We start from the raw sequence: 25,783 nt of genomic DNA, 5'->3' as shown, positions 1-25,783 counted from the left end.
AAGAAAGGTATGAAAGCAAAGGACATTCATGCCAATTTCCAGAATACACTGGAGGACTCTGCTTCTTCATATTCAGCTGTTGCCAAGTGGACAAATGAATTTAAATTTGGTCGGGAGAGCTTAGATGATGATCCACACAGTGGTCGGCCATGATGTGTCACTACTCCAGAAATCATTGCAAAAGTGCACAAAACGGTCATGGAGGATCGTTGATTGAAAGTGTGTGAAATTGCTCACACTTGCCAGATGTCATCTGAAAGGGTGTATCACAATTTAACTGAAGAATTAGAAATGAGAAAATTCTCTGCAAGATGGGTGCTGCGACTCTTGATGTTGGATCAAAAACACATGAGAATGGACGTACCCGAACAACGTTTGGCCCATTTTAGAAGAAACTAACAAGATTTTTTTGCGCCGGTTTGTAACCACAGATGAAACTTGGGTGCACTACTATACCGCAGAGACAAAACAACAGTCAAAGCAGTGGAAACATGCTGATTCTCCATCACCAAAGAAAGCAAAGACAATTCCTTTGGTGGGAAAGGTCATGGCATCGGTGTTCTGGGATGCGAAGGGGATTCTGTTTGTAGATTATCTCCCCACTGAGCAAACAATTACTGGGGAATACTATGCTAACCTCCTGGACAAATTGCAACAAAAGATATGTGAAAAAAGGTCATGTTTAGCAAGGAAGAAAGTCATCTTCCGTCAAGACAATGCACACCCACAGACATGTGCCGTCACCATGGCAAAATTGCACAAACTAAGGTATGAATTGTTGCCACACCCACCTTATTCGCTTGATATGGCTCTGTCAGACTTCCATCTCTTACCAAAACTGAAAATTTTTCTTGGTTGACAAAGATTCACTTCAGATGAAGAATTGATAGCCGGAGTTGACAACTATTTTGCAGGCCTGGAGGAAACTCATTTTTGAGATGGGATCAAGGCACTGGAACATCTTTGGACCAAGTGCATTAATTTACAAGGAGAATACATTGAAAAATAAGAGTTTCAGTGATGTAAGTACTTTCTTTCTATTTCGTTCCGAGAACTTTTCAAACCATCCTCATATATTCCAGGTAGGTATGTCATATACTTCATGTCAGGGGATGACCTGATAATGGCACTTGCTTCTGAAATCAGTAGTCATTTCACAGAATAGAAGTATGACTACAGACTAAAGCAGATAAACCCTAGACGTAGCCAGAGACTCAAATACAGACAAAAACTAAACAAAGCAAAAATTAGCATCTGGAGGGCCACACTTGAAGTGTTCACTGAATTCGAAAGTAAAATTTTATCTACGGACTTGACAGAAAATCGTAAGTTTTTGTCTTATGTTAAATCGGTAAATGGATCGAAGCCATCTATCCAGACACTCTGTGACGATAATGGCATTGAAACAGAGGATGACACAGAAAAGCCAAAATACTAATTGCCTTTCTACAAGACTGAGGAAGAGGGCACTGTAATTTCCTTTTCCAAATTGTCTCACAAATGACTAAATAACAGATATCAAAATAAGTGATCAAGGGATGGAAAAGCAATTGAAATCACTCAACAAACTAAAGGCCACTGGATCTGATGGTATAACAGACCAATTCTGTGAAACAACTTGCCTGTCTTGTACCAGCTGAGATCATAGGTATCTGGAGGAACGAGCATTCTTGATGATTGGTAAAAAGCACGTGTCATTCCCATTTTCAAGAAGAGTCATTGAACTGATGCACAAAATTATAGGCCAATTCTCTGAAGTCAGTCTGTGGTAGAACTTTGAAACATGTTTGAAGCTTGTGTCTTATGACATTTCTGGAGACTGAAAATCTCCTCTGTAGGAATCAACATGGGTTCTGAAAATGCTCATGGAAAACTCCACTCATTCTGTTCACCTACAAAACCAAGAAAGCAGTAGATACAGGTACCCAGGTAGATGCCATTTTCATTGACATCTGTGAGGCATTCAGTACACTTCTGCACTGCTACCTTAAAAAAAAAAAAAAGTGTACAGAATGTCAGACCAATTGTGTGACTGGGATGAAGAGTTTCTAGCAAACATAACAAAGTATGTCATTCCGAATGAAGAGGTGTCTTCAGATGTAAAAGAAACTTCAGTCATGCCCCAAGGGAATGTTATAGAACCATTATTTTCTAAATGTACATAAATGACCTAGTAGATAATGTTGGAAGTCCCATGAGATTTTTCATGGATATTGTTGTATGCAGAGACATCGCAACACTAGAAAATTGTAGCAAGATGCAGGAAGATCTGCAGAGGATCCAGGCTTGGTGCAGGGAATGGTAGCTGATCCTCAGCATAAACAGATGTAACATATTTGTGTATACATGGGCAGAAATACCCTTTATTGTACAATTACATGATTGCAGAACAGTCACTCAAAGCAGCTACTCCCATAAAATATCTCAGAATTTGGTGGCTATGGGGTAATTTGAAATGTAACAATCACAAAAATTAGTCAAATTCCAGTCTGAAATGTATTGGAAAAATCCCGAGGAAATGTAGTCCATTAATAAAGTAACTAGCTTACAAAACAGTTATTTGACCAGTACTTGAATATTGCTCACCAGTCTTGTATCTGTACCAGATAGGACTGATACAGGAAATAGAGAAGATCCAAAAGTAGCAGCATATATTTATTTTTGCTACAGGTTCATTTAATAAGTGCAAAAGCATCACAAAGATGCTCAGCGAACTCCAGTGGCAGGCACTGCAAGAGAGGTGTTCTGCATCACAGTGTGATTTGCTGTTAAAGTTACGGTTGTGTATGTTCCATGAAGAGTCAGTCAGTATATTGCTTCGTCCTATGTATATCTCGTGAAAAGACCATGAAGATAAAATTAGAGAGATTTGAATCCACATGGTGGCTTACTAGCAGTTGTTCTTCCAACAAACCATTCATGACTGGAACAGGAAAAGGAGGAAGCGGCACTTGGGTGCAAAATACCCTCTGCCACAAACTGTTAGATGGCTTGCAGAATGTAGATAGGGATACATAATTTTTATGAAAGCTGTTTTTACTTTTGCTTTGTGATTGAATTCTGATTAATCAAAAATAATACTGAATGTTCCAAATTTACAATGAGCCACTTGATATAACACCAAAAAGTGAGCCAAATATTGGTCTGGCACCTTGTTTATGCCATAGTTACAAATTTCACTGTCAAACCACTAGGGGGAATAAAATGAAACTGGACAATTTTCACTAAATGTCATTAAACATTTACTGTCTCAAATGTAAACTCCATGACACCTAAGGTTTGTAAATCAAAAGAGGCCAAATAGTTGTGCCTTATCTCATATACGTATTTAGGCAAGCGATGGAATTATTGTTACAGCTTGTCAAATGAAATATCATCCATTCCAAAATTATGTATAGATGTCTTTCTTCAGTTCACCAGAAAGTATAAGTCCCATAGTAAAAGATATAGGCTTCAGGTGAGAAGTGTGAGGTGTCCCCTGGCCAAATCTCTTGATGTACGTCTTCCTGTAGTACTCAAATGTGGAATTAGGCATTGTCTTGGAGAAGTATGTTTCCATCACACAGTAGCCCCATCCCAACTGTTGCACTGTGCTTCCTTTAAGTGTGCACATTCATTTATTCACACATCAGGTTCTGTAAATCCCATTTACAGGCAGAAGCTGAAGGTAAGGCAACTTTTGAAAAGTATACTAGCAGCTACATTGGGAAAAAAAATACTGCTTATTGCTTATTTATTCTGTTGTGGCTTTCAACTGTTACTTCATACTAAACAATTATGTAACTTCACCTATTTCATAGACCAGTACAGCTGTCTATGTATTGTTTTATGTGAAAACTCTTAAAACTTTTTAAATAAAACAAATGTTATTGACAGTCTAAAAACTTAGTCTTCATTTCTATTTATTTGCAGCCCTCTTATGCTAGAGGGTTCCAAGTTGTGTCTAACATGATGGTGTATAATGTAACTATGTCGGTGTGTGAGAAACAGCGTTCTGTTATGAAGTTTCAAACACAAAGAGTTCATTCACACATTTAGCAGTGTCTCCATCAGCATGAAAATGCCAGTCCACACACAAGTACTTCAACTCCTGCAACAATCCTATACTTTGGGTTCATTTTCATCAATCATGCTCCATACAGTCCCGACTTGACCCCATCCAGTTTTCTTGTTACCAAAACTTAAAGAACACCTTCAGCATGCCCTCATTTTCTGTTAATAAGAAACTATATCCCTGAGTCCAGATATCCTCCTAAATTGTTGTATCGGAGGAGTGGCTAATATGGCACTGTTCCACTTATTTATGAACTTCAGTGAGTTTTCAATTTATTGTTTTATGTTGATTGATGACCTGTTGCTTTTGCATTGGAATATTAAATTTCATTCAGAAGCTGAGATGGGATGCCTGTTCTATGTGGAAGTTACTTTTTAATTTTAGTATTGTGGTATGATGTGGATAGTTCGTCCTAAATACACTTGATATGAGGGCATGCTGGAAAGTAATGTCTCTGAAAGTTTTATGTGAAAACTTTTAAAGCTTTGTAAATAAAACAAATTTATTAACATTCGGCACCATATTCTTAATATCTACATATTAATTTTTCATGTCATGGAAAAGCCAGGATGAAATAATGACAAAATTATGAAAAGGATAGATTTATAACAATACAAACAATACAAAATTATTTAATTGGATAGATTTTAAAAAATCTACTCACACATATAAAAGATGGTTGAAGTTGGCAAGCTTTTGGAGCTAGGGGCTCCTTCTTAAGACAGAAGGACTGAAGGGGACAGAAGAGGTGTGAGGGAAAAGGACTGGAGAGGTCTAGGAAAAGGGGTGGATTTCGGGAAGTCGCCCAGAACCACGGATCAGGGGAAACTTACCAAATGGGATAAGAAGCAAAGACTGATTGTTGGGGACTACATCAGGCAAGATTTAGAAATGTGAAAGCTTAAAGGTGGAAGACATGGTAATATGCAGACAGAGATTACTGCTGAAACATTATGCATGAGTTAATAAGAATGAAAAGCTAAGTGCCTTGTACATAACAGAGCTGGGAGGGGGTGAAAAGTAGACGGGTAAGACAATAAAACACGTAGAAAACTAAAACGGAGTGAAGCGAAGAATAGTTCCAGTGAAGAAATGTTGAGACAGAAGAAATTAACGTAAATTAAGGCCAGGTGGGTACAAAGACTCCCCTCATACATAAAAAATACCAACCATTTCCTAGATCGTCTGAAATCCGTGGCCGTCCCACTCCCACCACACACCTTGCTTGTTGCCATTGATGCCGCCTCTCTCTATACCAACATCCTGCGTGTACATGGTCTGTCAGTTGCTGAACATTTCCTCAGTCAGTGCCCACCTGATTTGAAACCTATGACATCCTTCCTACTCACCTTAAACAACTTTACATTCACCAACAACTACTTCATCTTTGAGAGGCAAACATACAGACAGATAAGGGTTACAACCATGGGAACCAGGATGGCTCCTTCCTTTGCCAACCTTTTCATACGTCACTTGGAGGGGGCTTTCCTGAGATCCATAAGTCTTCAGCCCCTGGTTTGGGTTAGATACATTGGTGATATCTTTACCATATGGACTCATGGTGAAGCTGAAGCTGACCTGCTAAAATTCCTGGAATCTCTGGATACCTTCTCCCAATTAAATTTCACATGGTCCTATTCCAGATCCCTTGCCACCAAATCCCTTGCCACTTTCCTCAGTCTTGATCTAGTCCTCAGTGAAGGCCAACTACACACTTCTGTCCACATTAAACCTATCAACAAACAACAGTACTTACATTTTGACAGTTGCCATCCTTTCCATGTCAAATGTTCCTTCCCATACAGCCTTGGCATTTCAGACAAACGTATTTGTTGGGATGCAGACTCTTTACAGCAGTACACCACCATTCTCATCTCAGCCTTCACTGCACATAGTTACCTCACCAGCCTGGTTAAAAAGCAGGTATCCAGGGCCATCACATCCAATCCTGGTACCTCTGATCCCTCCAAAAAACAACTTCAGAGCACACCATTGGTGACTCAGTATTATCCTGGTCTGGAATGTGTTAATCAGCTACGTCAACAGGGCCATGACTTCCTAAAATCATGCCCTGAAATGAGATCCATTCTGTCTGAATTTTTGCCCACCTCACCTAGAATAACTTTCTGTCACCCTCCCAACCTCTGCAATAGGCTTCTCAGACCCTATGCTCCTTCTGCACCCATTTCCCTACCCTGTGGCTCCTACCCCTGTGACCATCCCTCTGCAAGACTTGCCCTATGTGCCCTCCTACGACCACCACCTATAAAAGCCCTGTTACTGGCAAAACATACACTATCAAAGGCATAGCCAACGGTGAAATGACATATCATATACCAGCTGTCAGGTAAACACTATTCGGCCTTCTACAGTGGCATGACTACCACCAAATTATCAATGGGCATAAGCAGAGGGTGTATATTGGCAACTCGCAATATCCTGTTAAGAGCAGTCTTTACAACAAGACATTCATGACCTCAGCACCCGTTTCATCACATGCGCCATCCTTTTCCTTTACCCCTCTTCCTTCTCCTTCTGCCTGAAGAAGAAGCCACTGGCTTCGAAAGCTTGCCAATTACAACCGTCTTTTATGCGTGTGTTCTGTCGCCAATTGAAAAGGATAGATTTCTACTCACTGTATAGTGAAGATGTTGAGTCAGACAGGCACAACAAGGACTGCTATAGTCACTCTGACGACAAACATATTCCTCCCAATGAGAGAGGAGTTTGTTGATACTGTCACTGTAGAAGTTCTGCTTTGTTGATGGAGCCACAACCACAGCTTTGCTTGCACCACTTCAGCATTATCAAAGTGAAGTCCTTGAAAGCGTTCTTTATGTTTTGGAAACATGAAAATCGAATAGGGCCAAGTCAGGACTTTATGGAGGGTTATTGACAACAGTGAATGCAATGCATCAGATTGTTGCACTGTTCATGTGCCGTATAGCATAGTAATGCTGAAGGAGAAGGTGCTCCGTGTGTGGATGAACTCTTCAAGTTTGAAACTCAATTGTAGCATGCTTTTTGTCACACACTGACTAATTATGTTACATATCAACATGTACATGCTGCAATTTCAAGTGTTCTAACAGCAGTGAGCTGCAGTTATGCAAAAATAAGATGTAGAGTGTTAGTAATGTCTATGTATTTAAAAAGCTGTAAGAGTTTTCACATAAAAAATTTGGAGGTATTACTTTTTAGCTCACCTTTGTATTTAGCCACAAATATCATTAGGAAGTCAATGTTTTGGCATATGTTGTGTATCATCCCCTAGGTTCTTGAGGAGGCATCTTAAAATTGTGTAGTTATCAACTTGTAATATTCTTATTACATGCTTCTGTAGAATAAATATTTTTTGATCTTAGGTGCATTACCCCAGATGATTACGCCATAGGACCAGTACGGAGTGAAAAATAAGCCTGCAATCCCATGTTCAGGTCAACATACTGAGGGAGATTTTTGATTGCAGTCAAGATGACCTGAGCTTAACTTATGCACATGCTGTTGCAACCTCAGTTTGTTACCCATCTGAAAGCCTAGGAACATTGCACATAGCTCTTGTATAGTGTATACCCGCAGATCTCTAGTTCCAATATCTACAAGTCATTCTTTTTTGATTGGAGTTAGTTAACATAAATCTTTGTAAATTTAAGGATTAAGCTATTTGCTAGAAACCAGTTGTAAGTATTTCCTATTATTTTCATGGCCTTTGGACCCTTTGCTTGTTTCTTGTGTAATCAATAAACATCTGGATTTTTTTGAAGAGTCCTCAAGTATCCCTGGTAAATATTTCATGTAGGTCAAGAACAGGGCTGGGCCACCATATTTAATGATTTCCCAATCCATATATAATGTTATCATTAATTAATGTGACACACTATTTCTTTATTGATATGACATGACTCCATCCAAGCAGTGAGAATGTCTTTAATGGCATAACATTCTGTCTCCCCAAGTAGAATTTTGTTACCTGCACAGTCAGCACCCTTGGTAAGGTCACAGAAAAAACCAACACAGTAATATTTCTTCAAGGTGCAAAGGGCACTGATTTATATCAGTGGAGCAAATTGAAAATTTGTGCTGGACCGCGGTTCGGACCCGGTTCTCCTGCATACGAGGCAGATGTGCTGACAGCTATGCCGTCTGGACACAGTGGTCACCACAACTGCACAGATTACCCTCGCACACCTTCCATCAGTGCCAAATTCTCAACTTACACCCCACACTACCGATGTAATACCCCTGCTCATTAGCCTCATTACTCATGGCATCTTGCCAATTACTATAAGAGTTCGAGTTTGGAGTGCATCTACACAGAAGGAATAATTGGCCGTTATCAACTTTATTGTACCTGTATGTATGTAATATTTCTTGTTTGGTTCTAACGGAATGGATTTTGCAAGATCATATACTGATTTTTCTGTATAGACACTTTTGTGGAAGCCAAACTGAGCTGCTGGTAAAGGATTTTTGTCACAAAGGTTGTTCAGTTCCCTGCTATGAGCTACCTTCTCAAAAAATTTTGCAAATACAGGAAGGAAGGATAAACAGTCTATAATTGGGAGTTCACCTGCTTATTACCATATTTATAAATGGGTATTACTACTGTATGTTTAATCATTTTAGGAAATAAATCTCAGTGTGGCGTTAGTAGGGATACTGGAGTTACCTGATGTTAGGATTAAAAATGAATGCACCCATTGCTAATCTTATTTAAGCTCCAAGTGGTGAAATCATTTAATGGAAACTTTGGACCAAATATTGAACTTTTTTGTTAATTTGAATAAACTGCATTCTTCTATTTTACATAGTATGTCTTGATTATGCTACTTCCCCACTCTGTATTGCAACTTTCAAGCAATGTTTACATATTCATACTAATTACTGTAGTTCTGTAATTATGTTCATATATGTGATACTAGCTTTCATTTTTGTTGTTACATAGTTTTTGTTGTGGAGTAAGGACAATTATGAATGTTTATGCTCCTGTGGCACATCTCATTGTTCCTTAATGTGTTTTCTGCTTTATATTCTTTTCAGAATTTGCAGTCTGGTCATCCTTCAGCTCTCTACCTTAGAGAATTCCTTATTCTTATGTCCGTTTGTCATACAGTCATTCCGGAGAGGAGTAAGGATACAATTATATATAATGCTGCCTCACCAGGTTTGTTTTTTATTTTATTGGAATTTATAGATACAGTTAAATAAACTCTCTTGAATGACAGCATGAAACAAAATCTTGCTCTCTGAATTGTGCTGTACTGATAGTTAAACTGTGCCTAGAAGTGCTGATGAAGGCAACACGCAACCTGAGACTCATAGTTGGACTCAACAGTGTTCAAGGTTTTCCAATACTAATACCCATACTTGAAATTGAGAATTTATCTTCTATATCCTGACCATCATAATTGTGTTTCTTAAAAAAAAAAACCTTTGCTCGTTAACTGTTGCCTTACAAAACCAGAAATCATGACCATCATACACTTAATTCACTACAAAAATGTCACATCGAATAAAATTACATATATGAAAATATTTAAACGTGCACAGTGGATGCAACATCACCAGAAGTGTAGAAACATGTGTCCACAATCATAATAGTGAACACCAGATTTGATACATGTTGTTGTGGTCTTCAGTCCGAAGACTGGTTTAATGCAGCCATCCATGCTAATCTATCCTGTGCAAGCCTCATCATCTTCAAATAACTACTACAACCTTCATCCATTTGAAACCAACACCTGTCGGTCTCTGTTTACAAATCTTACCCCCCACATTTCTCTCCATTACCAAATTGACAATACCTTGATGCTTTCAGATGTGTTCTAACAATCAATCCCTTCTTTTCATCAAATTGTGCCATAAATTTCTTTTTCCACAGTTTGATTTGATACCATCATTATTTACTCAGTGTACCCGTGTATCTTCGGTATTCTTCTATTGCTTCATATTTCAAAAGCTTCTATTTTCTTCTTGTCTTTGCTGCTTCTCATCCATGATCCACTTCTGTACAAGACACCATAACATAAATGTAAACTCCACCCACAGGCCCTCACAGGCACATTGGTATTGACTGACTGCCATGTCATCCTTAACAAACAGTGTTGTTGGATGAGGTATGGAGGGTACACAAATAACTTAAGAAAAGACTTCATAACACTTAAATTTATAGCCATTGTTAACAAATTCCTCTTTTTAAGATTTTTTTTCATGCTATAGCCAGTCTACATTTTATACCCTCTCTACTTTGGATATCGACAGTCCAAATAACAAAACTCATCTACTATTATAGTGTCTTGTTTCCTAATCTGATTCTCTCAGTGTCACCTGCTTTAATTTCCCTTGCCCTCTTAGCATTTATTTGCTGGGTACACACTTGGCAACCCAGAGGTTCCAGTGCCGCTGGTCCTCTGTCATAGTAAGCTCTGGGCATGCTTCAGCGACCACCATGAAATGCGACAGTGGAACGTTGTGTGTCACAAAGAATGGGGATCTTGGCTTGACCAGCCGGATTGCGAGGATGGTAAAATCTTCTGTAAATAACCCTTCGGTCTCAAAGTGTGCTGTTCACTGAAGAGATTCGTGGCTGTTAAGGTGGAACAGTTGTTAGTGGGCAACCTCTGGGGTACCTGTCACACCTCCATTCTATAGGGCATACTCAGGCACATGGGGCTCTGTCTGAGTGGACCCTACTCATGGGATTGAGATAGGACCCTTGCAATCTTCTTCTTCTTCTCTTGTTTGTACCACATTCATGATAGTATTATGCATTATTTTGGACTACGAGTTATTTTTCTTTACAAAGGATCAAGAATGCCCTGTTCCCAGTGCATCAAACCTTCACAATTCTCAAAGGTGTGCAGATGATTCAGAATTCAAATCTGCTTGTGTGCAGCCATTTATTCCTCCCTTCCCAGCACTGTCTGTTTCCCTGTTGCACCGAGCACTGTTAACGCCTGGGCTAGGCCAGTTACCCGAATGAGCCATGGGCCTCAACAGCACATCACAACTCATGCACACAGTTCTCATGACAGTTGAGCTTGACTACCCTCAGTGCGGGCAACAGAACGGAACGGTCGGCCACAGGTGAGTTCAGGCAGGTAAATGGGGTGCGATGCAAGGCTCTAGTGTACACTTACCTTAACTCAAGCACGGGTGTTCTCATGTGCTGTGATATCGTGGACACAGATGTAGCTGAGCTGAAACAAGAATGGGCATCAGAGGAGATAGTGGATGCAGTGCAAATGACACATAGGAATAATGGAGAAATTGAGAAGACCACCATCTTCATTGTCATCTTTAATTGTCCAATGCTGCCCGAACGTATTATAGCAGCTTTCCTGTGACTTAACAGTTAGGCATTACATAGTTAACCCTATGCGGTGTTATAAATGCCAGAATTTTGGTCATACAATGATGAGTTGTGGAGGTGAAGCGATCTGTGGGAAGTGTGGAAAGGCAGCTCATCTGGGAGCCACCCAATTTGGAGCCGAGACTGCCCTGTGTTTACTGAGGAACACAAAAGTCATAAGATAAAAGAACCAAGCAGATTCCCTATGCTGAAGCCAAAAAAAGAATGTAAGGTGACTAAAACTGTCTTAGCCACTTCGTATGCTTCCATAGCGCAGAAATCTAGTCCCAAGGTGGACACTTCAAAGCAGACAAGGTCCATCATATCACGATCCACCACAAACATCTGTACTCACAACTGTACATGCCAAAGCAAAGTGAGTAAAGACATAGCAATCCAGGTGTCTATGACAGAAAGACCATCAACATTTTCACAGTGAGCATTGAGAAGGCACACTAAAAGCACAGTACCTATCAACGACCCCCTTTCCTGACCATTATCAAAGGACAGGGAGCAGGGAAAGGGTCACAAAATTTGGGTCAAAAGCTATCTGGTGGTCCAATCGATGTCATTCTGGCACATCTGATTATTGAGGAGGTTAGATGCCTTGCCACCAGATGCACCTCATGGAGTTAGATGCCTCATCAATAGACCCAGGCATCCCCTCCAATCCCCTGTGCCCTACATATGCCTTGTGTCCCCGGCACAGAGACAGGGGTAAGTTAAAAACCACACCACTGAAATGGCTCCCATACTACAGTGGAACATGAATGAGTTCAGGACTCATGTGGACAAACGGAGACTCCTAGCACAGGCACACCCCCTATCCTTGTGTTTACAAGAAACACATTTTCAAGATACCAACAGCCTTGTGCTACAGGTCCTCTGCTCTCCTACTGGCTACTGATCTGCAAGCAGTTGCAGTTGAAATTCATTTGTGTTGGAAGATCACTGTTTGCTCGCTGTATTTACCTGTGCAAGATGCAATACACTCTGGGGCTCTCGCAGATCTTATGGAATACTCCCCCAACCATTTCCCCTTCTGGGAGACTTCAATGCCCATTACATGCCCATCATGTCTTGTGGAGCTTGACATCTTCTTGCCCTCAGGGTCGGGTTGTGGAGAGCCTCATGACATCTCATGAGCTGTGCATCCTCAACACAAGTACTTCCACTCATTTCTGAACTGCTACTGGCTCGTTTCTCTGCTCATGCTACTCTGCCATTGACCTCTCTTACTGCTTCCCAGCCCTCACAAACTCTATTCGGTGGAAATCATTGACAGCCTTCATTTCTGTGACCACTTCCCACTGTGGATCTTCCTACTGGATGGAGCATCCATGAACAGAAGCCATCAAAATGGATGGTCAGCATGGTTACCTGGATTCTGTTCAGTCAGCTGTCTGTGTTTGGACACTGTGACAGTGTCCGGTAATGGGTGGACCACATTATATGAGTGATCCAGATGCCACTGACTTATCCAGTTGAAAGTTCTCTGTCATCGTAGGAAGCAACCTGTACCTTGATGGACTGGTGAATGCTGCTCAGCAATCTGGACAGGTGTGTGTCTCTCTGGCAGTTTAAGTACCAGCCAACAGCAAACAAGCTCACAGCATTTCGGGCTGCAAGAGCCATGGCTCGACACGTAATTAAAGACAGCAAGAAAAGGCCATGGCAAGTGTTCCTGGACTCCATTACCATTCCACTTGTTCCACAAAAGTATGAGAAGCTGTTAGGAGGATTTCCATAAAACTCAGTTGTTTACCAATAGTAGTAGTGATGAAACAGGAAACACCTGGAGACATCACTCAGATGAAGGCAGAGCATTTTCCAAAGACTGCAGCGAGTACCGGCCAGGATCCAGCATTTCACTAGTACTGTGCGACTGTAGAGAGGAGCAAGTTGAACTTCAGATCCAGCAGTTCTGAGTTCTAAAATTACCCTTCCTTCACGTGGGAGCTGGAATTGACACTGTCTGAGACTTGGAGTACTGAACCTGATCATGAGCCAATCTGGTACTGCATTCTTCGACGTTTGCCTAAAGCATCAAAGGAAGTCCTCAAATGTTTAATTTGTTATGGCAGAAAGGAAGAGGAAATTTTGATCCCTTTCCCCAAATCAGGAAAGGACTGCAGGGGTCCCAGTAGGTACCAGAGTATTGCCTTAATGAACTGTGTCAGAAAGACCCTAAAGTGAATGTTTAGTTGCCATCTAGTCTGGTTGTTAGAGACCAGGCAATTTCTTAGCTGCTCTCAGTGTGAATTCCAGAGACATCTGTCCACTGTCAATGAGCTGATCCTGCTAGAGATGGGTATTCAGAAGCCTTTCCTACATAAATGTCACTGTCTCAGTATCTTCTATGAGGTGAGTAATGCATAGACACTACTAGAGCAACTTCATCAGTGGGGCTTTCAGTGCCACCTCCCAATCTTCATATGGTCCTTTCTGTCTAAGCAATTTCTTAGGCCCTGTGTTGGTGACATGCTGTAGGATCATTTTGAGCAGGAGAATGGCAGTCCTCCGGGCAATGTTTTAAGTGTTAGTCTCTTTGCTACAGCCATAGACAATATCGTGTCTTCATTGAGGAGTTCTGTACAGTGCTCCTTGTTTGTGGACAATTTTGAACAATTTGTGGACAATTTTTGTTCCTCCTCCAGTGTTGCCACAGTGACTCGCCAGTTGCAACATACGGTGCAGAGATTAGAGGAATGGACTGTAAAGACAGGTTTTCATTTATCTGTGGATAAATGTGTCCTTGTCATATGTTTAATTTATTTCACTTGCATATGAGGGACACCCTTCTAAGTTTTAAAGACTCAGTGAGGTTTCTGGGCCTCATTCTTTACTCCAAATTGACATGGTTGGCATGCCTGAGAGATCTGAAAGCCAGGTTCTTAAAGTCACTGAATACCATAAAGTGCTTTAGCCATGGGCTTGGGGAGTGGGCAGTGTGCATCTGATCTAGTTGTGGAGGAATTTCATGTGTTCGCGACTGTACTATGGATGCATAGTATATGGATCAATGAGGCCTTCTTATCTGAAGATCATTTAACTGTCTACCATGAAGGGATTAGGCTGGTCACGGGTGGTTATAGAACCACCCCCCCTATCCAGTCTCTGTGCTGAGGCTGGTGAATTGCCACTTACAGTCTGATGGCAACTTCTCTTCTCATGGTGTGTCAGGCATGTAGGTTCCTTGCAGCTTCGAATTCGCTGGTATACAATAATGTTGCTTGTCCACCTCTGAAATGCCTTTTCTCCAGTCATTCATGAGCAACAAGGCCATTTGGGATCTGCGTGCAGCATGTGGTAGAGTCAGGCAGTGTGGAGCAAGTACAATCTCAAATCCAAGTTTTGAACCATGTACCACCATGGTTACTGCAAGGCCCAGGGTAATTTTAGATTTAGTGCAGTACAGAAGAGGTTGCATTCCTCCATATGTTTTTCATACATTATTCAAGAACATTTTAACTGAGCACCACAGCTCTACAGTTGTCTTTATGGATGAGTCAAAACAGGGGTACTCCGTTGCTTGCTCTCTTGTTTTTCTTGATTGTGTCATCGGATCTGACTGCCTCAGGACTTTACTTTCTTCACTGTGGAATTATATGTGATCTTATTGAGTGAGGTTTCACAGTGGTTAGCACACTGCACTTGCATTCAACAGGCTGGCAGTTCAGACTCTCGGCTGACCATAGGTTTTGCACAAAGTCCCTAAACCAGCTCAGGCAAATGCCAGGACTGTTCTGTGAAAGGTTACAGCTGATTTCCTTCCTTATCCTTCCCTCAGCCGAGCTTGTGCTCTGTCTCTTTTCCTTTTTAAGGTGTTTTCTGGAACGCTTAGAAGTCTAACAAACAAGACATGATTCCTGAAACACTTTGTGAACTCATGTACAGGTGTCATACACCTAACACCACTATCATTGTTACATATATGGATACTGAAGTTGAACACCCAAACTTGCTACAAATAGAACACAACTTTAGTAGATCTTTGGTGTTGGAAGAGCATTCTACAAATCATTAATTGTTAAACAAAAGTCTTATTCGTCTTTGAGCAGCTGAGACTCGAGTTCGATCTAAGCGAACATACAGAGGCATTATATCATGTTGTTTGGATATCCATACATCACATATTACAAGTCTCAATATGAGGCATTTTGAAATAGACATTAAATTTTCTTGCATATATACTTCTATTACTTCTATTTGTATTATCTCTACAACTCTGCAAATCATTCCTTTCATTTTCATTTTTGTAAAGTTGGTGCATTTTAGCTATAGATTTCAGATTTCCTTGTCAGTCTCTTCCCGTGGCAATGAATGTTGTACAGATGAAATCACTTTGTATTATCATAGTATTAACCAATAAACTTTGTCTTTCCTGTGCCATGTTTTTGTCTTTGGTTAATACATGGAGAAGATTTACAGGCTTCATTTTCTAACATTTCTGTTTCGTGAGATTTGTCACTATAATAATGAACATCATCAGATGTTTCATGATGAATGTCAAATGTTTGTGTAATTGGGTCTCCTATGGCAGCAGGTAAACATTTCCTTTACATTGCAAATACATCACAAAATGCTTTAGTACAAATCTTTATTGGAACACCATTCACATCCTTTATGCAATATGTATATGATTACTTTTTTTTATTTTCACTGTCAAAACCTGCACAGTTTCTATAAACTTTGTTGCATGTTTTGCCGTACACACGACCACAAAATTTTTTTTTAAATTATAGTTTTCTTGTTTATAAAGCTCAGTAAAGATATTGTCCTTCATCTTAAGTGTGTGGTATTTGCATCAAGTGAGGTTAGCTTTCATAGCCTTAAGCACACAATTGCAACTACTGTCCTGTTTACTCACTGGAAGAGCTTTGTTAGTTTTCTCACTCACATAGTCCATTTCCAAGTTTCTTTGTAGTTGCCATTCTTTTCCTCTAAAAAAAAAATAATAATAATAATTCTTATAGAATACCACTATCCCAGAGGCCTTGTTTCAACTTGTCTTCAGTGCTCTGACAAATTCTTCCTGCAGTATCATATTCCTCATCTCATCTTCATCTACTGTCTTGTGTATCCTTTCCTTTTATGCAAATTTTTCTAAACCATTTTCTTGAACAATTTCTCCTAATGTTTGGATTTTTTTTATGTTTCTGTTTGCCCAGTATTGGATGTAGGCTGCAGTAGGTACTGGGAGATGAAGAAGCTTGCACAGGATAGAGTAGCATGGAGAGCTGCATCAAACCAGTCTCAGGACTGAAGACCACAACAACAACAATTGCCCAGTATCTGTCGTCAATAGTTTCGAGCATTTTTTGTCAAAAATTTCATTTACTCTGTAGAGATTCTTAAGGCTGTCATGTTGACTGTATCTTCCAAAAGACTGACTTGCACTGCTGCTTCTTCCACACTTTCAGAAAGTATTGCAAAATCATCCACGAATGCTAGGCAGTTTATGGTAATGGCTTTGTTCCTTCTCTTTAGCAAAATTGGTGATATTTTGGATTCTTTCATTTTTTCCTTCCATGTCCTTACAATTTTCTCCATGACATAGTTGAATAGAAGTGGGGATAAATCATTGCCTTGCCTGACACGTGCAATTATTTTGAAATATGTAGATATCTCACCCATAAATTTTACATTTGAGATTGCATCTGTCAGAGTTTCTCAGATTAGGTTTGCCATCTTAGTTTTAACTCTACATTCATGAATTATTTTATCTAGGGTATCCCCATCAATGGAGTAAATTCAATAAATGTTTCAGCTCTGTATTTGGAGTTTATTAATCTGTGATGTATTATGGATTTTGGGTTGAAAATCTGTTCTGAACTGGATAATCCCTTTCTGAGGGAAAGAGGCCGCTATATTGTAGAGATAGTGCAGTGGCAGTTCATGAGGCAGTGGAGCTGGCTAGTGGTGGATAGGAAAACTAATCTGCGAGATACAACAACTTTTATTTAGTACTGAGGTACACTGTAGAAGTACTGCGAATGCTCTCACGTATGCCAAGTGGTCTACCAGTGGTGCTGTTGACATAGGAAACTCATATCAGTGGGACAGCCATTTGACGTCTGTGTCTTGCTTTGCTGGTTTACCTCTCTTGGCAGTGTGTGCCTGAGTTAGCACTATGTGGCCTTGAGTGAGCAATGCCAGTGATGCAAATGTCCACTATATTCTTGTAGATGTCCATCTCTATCGGGTTAAAAGCTCGTCATGGTGCAGATGGGTGGTGATGGTACTGCCCTGGCTGTAGACCTCTGCCCTCCAAGCCAGGAGTTCTGTTGGTTCCATGGAGCCTGGGGACAGCTCATCTGTTGTGTCATTCTAAGTCCACAAGTGCACACTTAGAAGTGTGAACTGGCCTAGTGGAGATGGCTGCCTAAACCAGTGTCAGTAATGTGATGGAGACTTACATGGATTCAGTATTGCAGAAGGTGCTGCCAGCCTGCACACAACTGTTCTAGAATCAGAGGTTATAGTGGCTAATAGCACACTTGTTGCGCCAATACATTGCTTTCAGGCATGTACAGATCAAAGCCTTCCTTTATCAGTGGTGTGGAAATACTCTATAGGCCAGTTTGTAGTTTGCTTGGCCTTTCTGCAGTGTCACCACAATTGTGCGGCTCAAGCCCAGTTACCTTGTGGTATACAAACAGGCCACTTGTGTAATTACACATCAGGGGCTCTCTACCTGCCTGCTGCCTCACATATGATTGTAATGGAGCTGATTCTCACCCAGAAACACCTAAAATTAGTGATAGCGGTACAGAATATACATCTGAAATTGTCAACATCATACTTAACTATCTAGGAAAAGATAGAGTGCTGCTTACTGTAAAGATAACATGCTAAGTTGCAGACAGACACAATTAAAAGACACTTACACATAAGATTTTGGCCACAGTCTTTGTCTGAATAAGAGAAACACACATCATTCATTCACACTAGCAAGCACACCTCACGTACAAATGACTGCCAACTCCAGCAGCTCAGGCCAGAATGCATTCTTTCCTTACCTGATAGAGTTGGCGGTCAAGTGTGCATTAGGTGTGCTTGCTTGTGTGAATGAATGACATGTGTTTTTCTTTTTTAGACGAAGGCTGTGGCCGAAAGCTTATGTGTAAGTGCCTTTTAATTGTACCTGTCGGCAACTTAGCTTGTATCATTACGGTAAGTAGCAAACTTTCTTTGAATACTTTGTTGATACTCCTACCTGAAGTTTCCATTGTTCAATATCATACTTGTTGCTTTAATTGTGCAATGAGTGTTTCAGAGCCACTTTCTATTGCTCTGGAATCTTCTCTATTTTCCACACTTCTTCTGAGATTAATTGTAGATCATCTGTAATTTTAAGTACAGACCATTTTAAAAGATCAGTCTTCTCCATTATTTTTGATATTTTTTAAAGTTTTTAGTACTTCCTTACTTTCTTCAAGTCTAGGTAGTGAATCAGCTTCTAGGCTTTCATGAATTTCGGGAAATTCTAATTTATGGTTTGACTCTGTGCAGCTCAAATTGTATTTTAAATGCATTTCCAGCATATCACAGTTTTTGCTTTTGATAAGGCGAATTTTACCATTTGCATTTTTGAAGCAAACACTCAGGAATTGTTAGCTCTTTAGGGTATTATTGAAGATCTGATAAAAATGGCTGAAGTTATTTTTTATGAAATTATTCTTTCCACTAGCTGTGAAATTTCAAAAACTCTTTTGACACTCATTATTCTTGTTGTTTCTTTTCTTTGTTTCTTAAATAGCTCATAGTGGTCATTTTTCCCAGAGATTCTTTTTTCCACCAAAATTTCTTTTAACTGATTCAAATATTTTCTTTGCTGCACTGTTGATCTGTTTGGGCAATTCTTGCCATTTTCAATAATTTTAATTTCTTCCTGCATGTTTTCTATAATTTCTTGTGTAATGTAGAGCCCGGCTTTGTGGCACATAATTAATTTTCTCGGCCTTCTAAGAGTTTTGTGATGTAGAAGCTTTAGCTTAATTTTAGAAAGATAACAATCATAATCTAGCTCCCCACTTCTTGTTACTTTAACATTCGTAATTTTCTTCATACTTAGTTGAGAAGTAACTGCATGGTCCAGTTGGAATTCACCTAACATTGGATTTGGAGGGAACTCATGCATTAACTTTCTTTAACGAAGTTGACGTAACTTCAGATGGAAAGATGTGCAGAGATTAAATTATGAGCCTCTTTTTTTGTGCCAGGAATACTCTTACTGTGTTGCCATTTTTATTCTTTTTTTTCCTATTTGTGCATGAAGGATATCTTGGACAATAAAGTTGGATTTTGAATATTTTGTTGTCCAGTAGACTCCAGAATTCTTGGTTTTACTTGGATTGTTCCTGTTATCTTCATCTATTGGTTCATGACAGTTAACAAATTATACTTTTTGTTCTTATATTTCATTGCAAGAAGAGTGAGTTTTTTCTGAACTGGATTAGAATTCAATAAGATTATCAGCTGTTGTTTTATGACGAACTATGTACTCAGAAGTAGCAGTCATTTCATAATTTTGATTATTGGTTTAGCTTCAAAGCTTCTATATTTTTTGTTTCTAATTCTGACAAATTTTTATCCAGAAATAGTGTCTTTTGAATGGCCAAAATCCTATATTTCATACTTATCTAAGAACATTTTCATATATTTTTGTTTGCTGGTTTTTAGCAAGAAATTTCCTCTAAGAGTGCCTGCAAAGAATCTCATCTTAAACATAAGTCTAGAAGGATTTCAAGGATACTTCAATTGATCCATATTGCAGAACTTGGGACTCCTCGGAACCATTGGACCCAATGCTTTGTGCGAACCAATAGTGCATTTCTCTAATGAGCTACCACTTGGGCGAGTACTTTCTTTCAGTGAAATAGTATATTGCACAAGATATGAAGTGAAATTCCAAGATAATATTGGATTGTATTTCTTCTTCTTCTTCTTCTTCTTCTTCTTCTTCTTCTTCTTTTGTGCTTTAGTCCACACTGTGATGTCTTCAACAGATTTCTGTTGAGTTACTGCATTGTTACTTTAAATTTGCTGCTGTTGTGATGGAAATTTACTAACGGTATACTGGGAGTTTAAATTCCTCATCCATCGTCAAAACCACTGAGCGAGTTTCATCTAGTAACACTTGGTATGGGCCCTTACAGGATGTTGCCATTTGGAGCCAGATGGACCCAGGTTTTTTTACAAGGTCGTTTATTCCTCTTCCTCTTCCTCCTCTTTCCTGTTTCTAGTTATGTGAGGCTCTGTGCTTGGGACTGCCATCGTGAAGTTTTCTCTACCTATTATATGAGTTTTGCTGCTTTTTAGGGCTGCTTCAACCTCTGGGACTTTGTTGTAAATGCTTCATCAATTGGTCACTCAGATTTTAATCCTTAGGAGTCATTTCTGTGGATTTTCTGTAGTTATCATTATCAGGATTCAGTGGAGAGTTGCCTAATCTAGAAAATGTTTGCACTCTACACACAGCAAGCCATCAGGATCTGAGCCATTTAGGGGGCCCCTACAGTTCTCAAATCAATTTCTCTTCCCAAGTCCAGGAAGCATCGGGCTAGCTTATCACAGAAGCTTCAGTGTCTCTCATTCATGCTTGTATACATTTTTCAATAAACGTCTTTGCAATCAGATAACTAATTCTGATTTCTTCAATAGATTTCTGTTGAGTTACTGCATTGTTACTTGCAATTTGCTGCTGCTGTGATGGAAATTCACTAACATTATGCAGTTTGTCCGAATGTAAATTTTTCCTGCATATTCTGACGATGTAAAGCTAATTGGTTTCCAGCTGATCACCAGTGCTGAAATATCCCAAAATGTTGACGAGTGTCATACTCAAATCTCTTTGTGGGCACTCTTTATCCACATCTTGTCATGTCTATTCTTGGGTACTCCCTTGGCAGTTATTTGTTAATGTGGGATTCTGCACTGAATTGATAGCCCTTGTCTTCATTAATGAGAGTCTGTTGATTCCTATGTTATGCTCTCCCATTATTCACTGACTTGGCACAGAAATTTGGGTAAATCCGACATATATTCTTCTTTTTGGCTGTGCTGTGGCACTGCTGAGAAATCGAATGCTATCAGTGGAGTGGAGTGTGAACTCTCGCATTAGTGACTATTTGCCGAGAGTATGTACAACGGTGGAAAGCACAAGAGGTGGATGAAGAGTGCATTTAAAGATTCAAATACAGTAAACACTCTATCCTGTGCAAGCTTAATCATCTCCCAGTACCTACTGCAGCCTACATTCTTCTGAATCTGCTTAGTGTATTCATCTCTTGGTCTCCCTCTACGATTTTTACCCTCCACGCTTCCCTCCAATACTAAATTGGTGATCCCTTGATGTCTCAGAACATGTCCTACCAACCGATCCCTTCTTCTAGTCAAGTTGTGCCACAAGCTCCTCTACTCCCAATTCTGTTCAATACCCCCTCATTAGTTATGTGATCTACCCATCTAATCTTCAGCATTCTTCTGTAGCACCACATTTCGAAAGCTTCTATTTCTCTTCTTGTCTAAACTATTTATCGTCCACGTTTCGCTTCCGTACATGGCTACACTCCATACAAATACTTTCAGGACAGAATTACAATGTCATCGGCGAACCTCAAAGTTTTTATTTCTTCTCCATGGATTTTAATACCAACTCCAAACTTTTCTTTTGTTTCCTTTATTGCTTGCTCAATATACAGATTGAATAACATCGGGGATAGGCTATAACCCTGTCTCACTCCCTTCCCAACCACTGCTTCCCTTTCATACCACTCGACTCTTATGACTGCCATCTGCTTTCTGTACAAATTGTAAATAGCCTTTCACTCCCTGTATTTTACCCCTGCCACATTCAGAATTTGAAAGAGAGTATTCCAGTCGACATTGTCAAAAGCTCTCTCTAAGTCTACAAATGCTAGAAACATAGGTTTGCCTTTCCTCAATCTATTTTCTAAGATAAGTCGTAGGGTCAGTATTACCTCATGTGGTCCAACATTTCTACGGAATCCAAACTCATCTTCCCCAAGGTCAGCTTCTACCAGTTTTTCCATTCATCTGTAAAGAATTCTTGTTAGTATTTTGCAGTCGTGACTTATTAAACTGATAGTTCAGTAACTTTCACACCTGTCAACACCTTCTTTCTTTGGGATTGGAATTATTATATTCTTCTTGAAGTCTGAGGGTATTTCGCCTGTCTCATACATCTTGCTCACCAGATGGTAGAGTTTTGTCAGGGCTGGCTCTCTCAAGGCTGTCAGTAGTTCTAATGGAATGTTGTCTACTCCGGAGGCCTTGTTTCAACTCAGATCTTTCAGTGCTCTGTCAAACTCTTCACGCAGTATCATATCTCCCATTTCATCTTCATCTACATCCTCTTCCATTTCCATAATATTGTCCTCAAGTACATCACCCACGTATAGACCCTCTATATACTCCTTCCACCTTTCTGCTTTCCCTTCTTTGCTTAGAACTGGGTTTCCATCAAAGCTCTTGATATTCATGCAAGTGGTTCTCTTTTCTCCAAAGGTCTCTTTAATTTTCCTGTAGGAAGTATCTATCTTACCCCTAGTGAGATAAGCCTCTACATCCTCACATTTGTCCTCTAGCCATTTTTGCTATAAATGTATAAAATAAATACAGGAACTACATTACAAGTGGCACATACACACACAAAAATGTTATGTGACTTTGATATGTTTCTTCCATGTTAATGAGATGCCTGAGCTTGTTTTCTGGACACAGCTCGTCTATTCATGACTGAATCTTTTTTAGCTTATCAATGGTGATTCTGGATTCCAGCAATTACTTTGTTTGGTTTTGATTGCTGTCAATGCAGAGAAATCCTGCCCACTCAAATAAGTAGAAGGTAATGGAAGAAAGTGTGTAATGGTAGGGTCATTTAGGTCAATGTACTCTTTGCATGCACCAGAAACCACAAATTGACATGTTTACAATTTTTATTTTCAGTGAACTGTCAATGGACATTTCCAAAAGTCTTTCCTTCAGTTTTACAGGAACATCAGAGAAATTGATGGTGGCAGTACAAAACGAATTTGTAATCCATTCTTATGTATTTAGATCTATCTTAATTTCTGAAAAGTATTTAAAGACTGTTACTGAGTTTTTGTGGGTGGAATTAGATTATTTCCGAAAGTCCATCAGCAATACTAATTTCATTTAGTTCACCATGTTTGGACAAAGTATTCCCTTTTTTCAGTTCAAAATAAAACTTTCTTATAAAACCAGTGTACTTTCTCATGTGTTTTAAAAATATTTGTGTCAAAACCTTGGAGCTCAAGATTGAGCTTGTTATATTTGTTGAATGTATCTGTCAAATAAGCTAATTGGCAAATCCACTCTTCATCCTTGAAATGCTTCTCCAAATCAGATTCCAATTATGTAAGGAAACAATTTTACCTCATTTTTTAGTAAAAAGATGAGTCAGTCCACATCTTTATGATAGCCAGTGCTCATCGGTATGCAAAAACAATTGAGCATGTAGCTCTCATTTCCTCGCCCACTTTTTTGAAAAGGTGAAGCACAGTACATATGAATTTATCAGGTTGACTACTTTTTTGGAGGGTTTTTTTCCGCTACCAAATTTTCTGCATATAATTCAAAATTTCCATATTACTTTGGGGTTAATTTTGTGAATACGAACAATAAGATCACCTTTTTACCTGTCAATCAAGCAGCACCATCTGTGGACAAACTAACACACCAGTCCTATGACAAATTTAATTTTAATCTTGTACAGTTATCAAGAATTTTAAAAATATCCTCTCTCATTGTGTAACTGGTTATTGTTTACAGCCTAGAATTTCATCAGCAATAGCACCTTTTTAAAGTAAAAAAGTGTCTATATACAGGGTGTTCAACACTTTTAGAAGTTTTAGAGTGGACTTAGTAGGTCAAGTTTAACCCATGTCTGGAAACATCATCCAATGACACTACTGAGCGTCTTAGTTACATGTGCCGGCACCTGTGAATGTATGTATATAATGTGTGATTCAATGATGATGTTACAGAGTTTCATGGATGATGGAGAAGGATAAGTGTATCAATTTGAGGTAAGTATCCCTGTACCAGAAATGAACCAGTCAAAAGTTATAAGCGAAAACCGTTCTGATACCTCTGACAGTGGAACATACGTACCAGCACTGATGTTGCTAAGATTGTAGGGTAGGCAACATTCAGAGGGGCTAAAACAAGAAAAAATGTCTTGTAAACATGGGCTCCAAAATACATACTTAAGAGCTATGAGCTCTTGTTCAATAGATGACATGTGTTTCACACTGGTGAATAAGAACAATTGCTCATAGCTCCTCAGGTATGCATTTTAGAGCTGATGTTTACTAGACATTTTTTATTGTCTTGGTCCATACTACCACCTCTGAAAGTTGCATACCCTACATTCTTAGCAAAAACAGTACCGGTACATGTATTCCATTGTCAGAGGTATCAGAATGATTTCACTTGTAACTTTTGACTCGTTTATTTCCAAACCGGGGCCCCGTACCTCAAATTGCTACATTTGTCCATCTCCGTCATCATAAAAGTTTGTAACATCATCATGGAATCATCCTGTGTGTACATACATTTACAGGCGCCGGCACCTATAACTTTGATATTTTGTAGTGTCATTGGACACTGTTTCCGGATATGAAACTTGATCTACTAAGTACCCTCTACTATCTCTAGAAGTGTGTAACATGAATTATGAAACACTATGTCTATGTAGCTCAGCATCGTCTGACATCCCCTCCATTTCTTTTGTCCACTTTAATATTTTCTTCTATTTGACCAACAGTATCTTGTACCATGTCACGAATACTATGCACTACACTTCTGTCAGAATTCGAAATTATTTTGATTACTCTATTAGCAACCTTTTCAGTAGTTGCAGGGGCAGCAGTCTGGATGATTGACTGATCTGGCCTTGTAACATTAAACAAAACGGCCTTGCTGTGCTGGTACTGGAGCAGCTGAAAACAAGGGGAAACTACAGCTGTAATTTTTTCTGAGGGCATGTAGCTTTACCATATGGTTAAATGATGATGGCGTCAACTTGGATAAAAAATTCTGGAGGTAAAATAGTCCTCCATTCAGATCTTCAGGCGGGGACTATTCAGGAGGACATTGTTATCAGGAGAAACAAAACAGGCATTACACAGATCGAAGTGTGGAATGTCAGGTACCTTAATCGAGCAGGCAGGTTAGAAAATATAAAAAGGGAAATGGATAGGTTAAAGTGAGATATAGTGGGAATTAGTGAAGTTCAGTGTCAAGAGGAACAAGACTTCTGGTCAGGTCAATGCAGGGTTATAAATACAAACACAAATAGAGGTAATGCAGGAGTAGGTTTAATAATG

The 25,783-nt window shown here is 39.4% G+C and overlaps 1 protein-coding gene across 8 annotated transcripts in view; it reads left to right on the top strand.

Moving 5' to 3' along the window:
* LOC126473750 (probable phospholipid-transporting ATPase IA) overlaps nt 1-25,783 on the top strand; it is a 614,987-nt gene that overhangs the window by 443,930 nt on the left and 145,274 nt on the right. For all 8 annotated transcript variants that reach the window (XR_007586523.1, XR_007586525.1, XR_007586524.1 and 5 more), the window contains exon 10: nt 9,095-9,218. Coding sequence is in view for 5 of the 8 variants with exons in the window: in XM_050101001.1 (XP_049956958.1) it covers nt 9,095-9,218 (124 nt within the window). In the remaining 3 variants the exon portion in view is untranslated. The remainder of the gene's footprint in view (nt 1-9,094; nt 9,219-25,783) is intronic.

Source organism: Schistocerca serialis, chromosome 4 (assembly GCF_023864345.2).
Source record: "Schistocerca serialis cubense isolate TAMUIC-IGC-003099 chromosome 4, iqSchSeri2.2, whole genome shotgun sequence".
Lineage (NCBI taxonomy): Eukaryota > Metazoa > Arthropoda > Insecta > Orthoptera > Acrididae > Schistocerca > Schistocerca serialis.
Note: the sequence above shows the minus strand (reverse complement) of the source record. Positions and strands in the feature narration are given on the sequence as shown.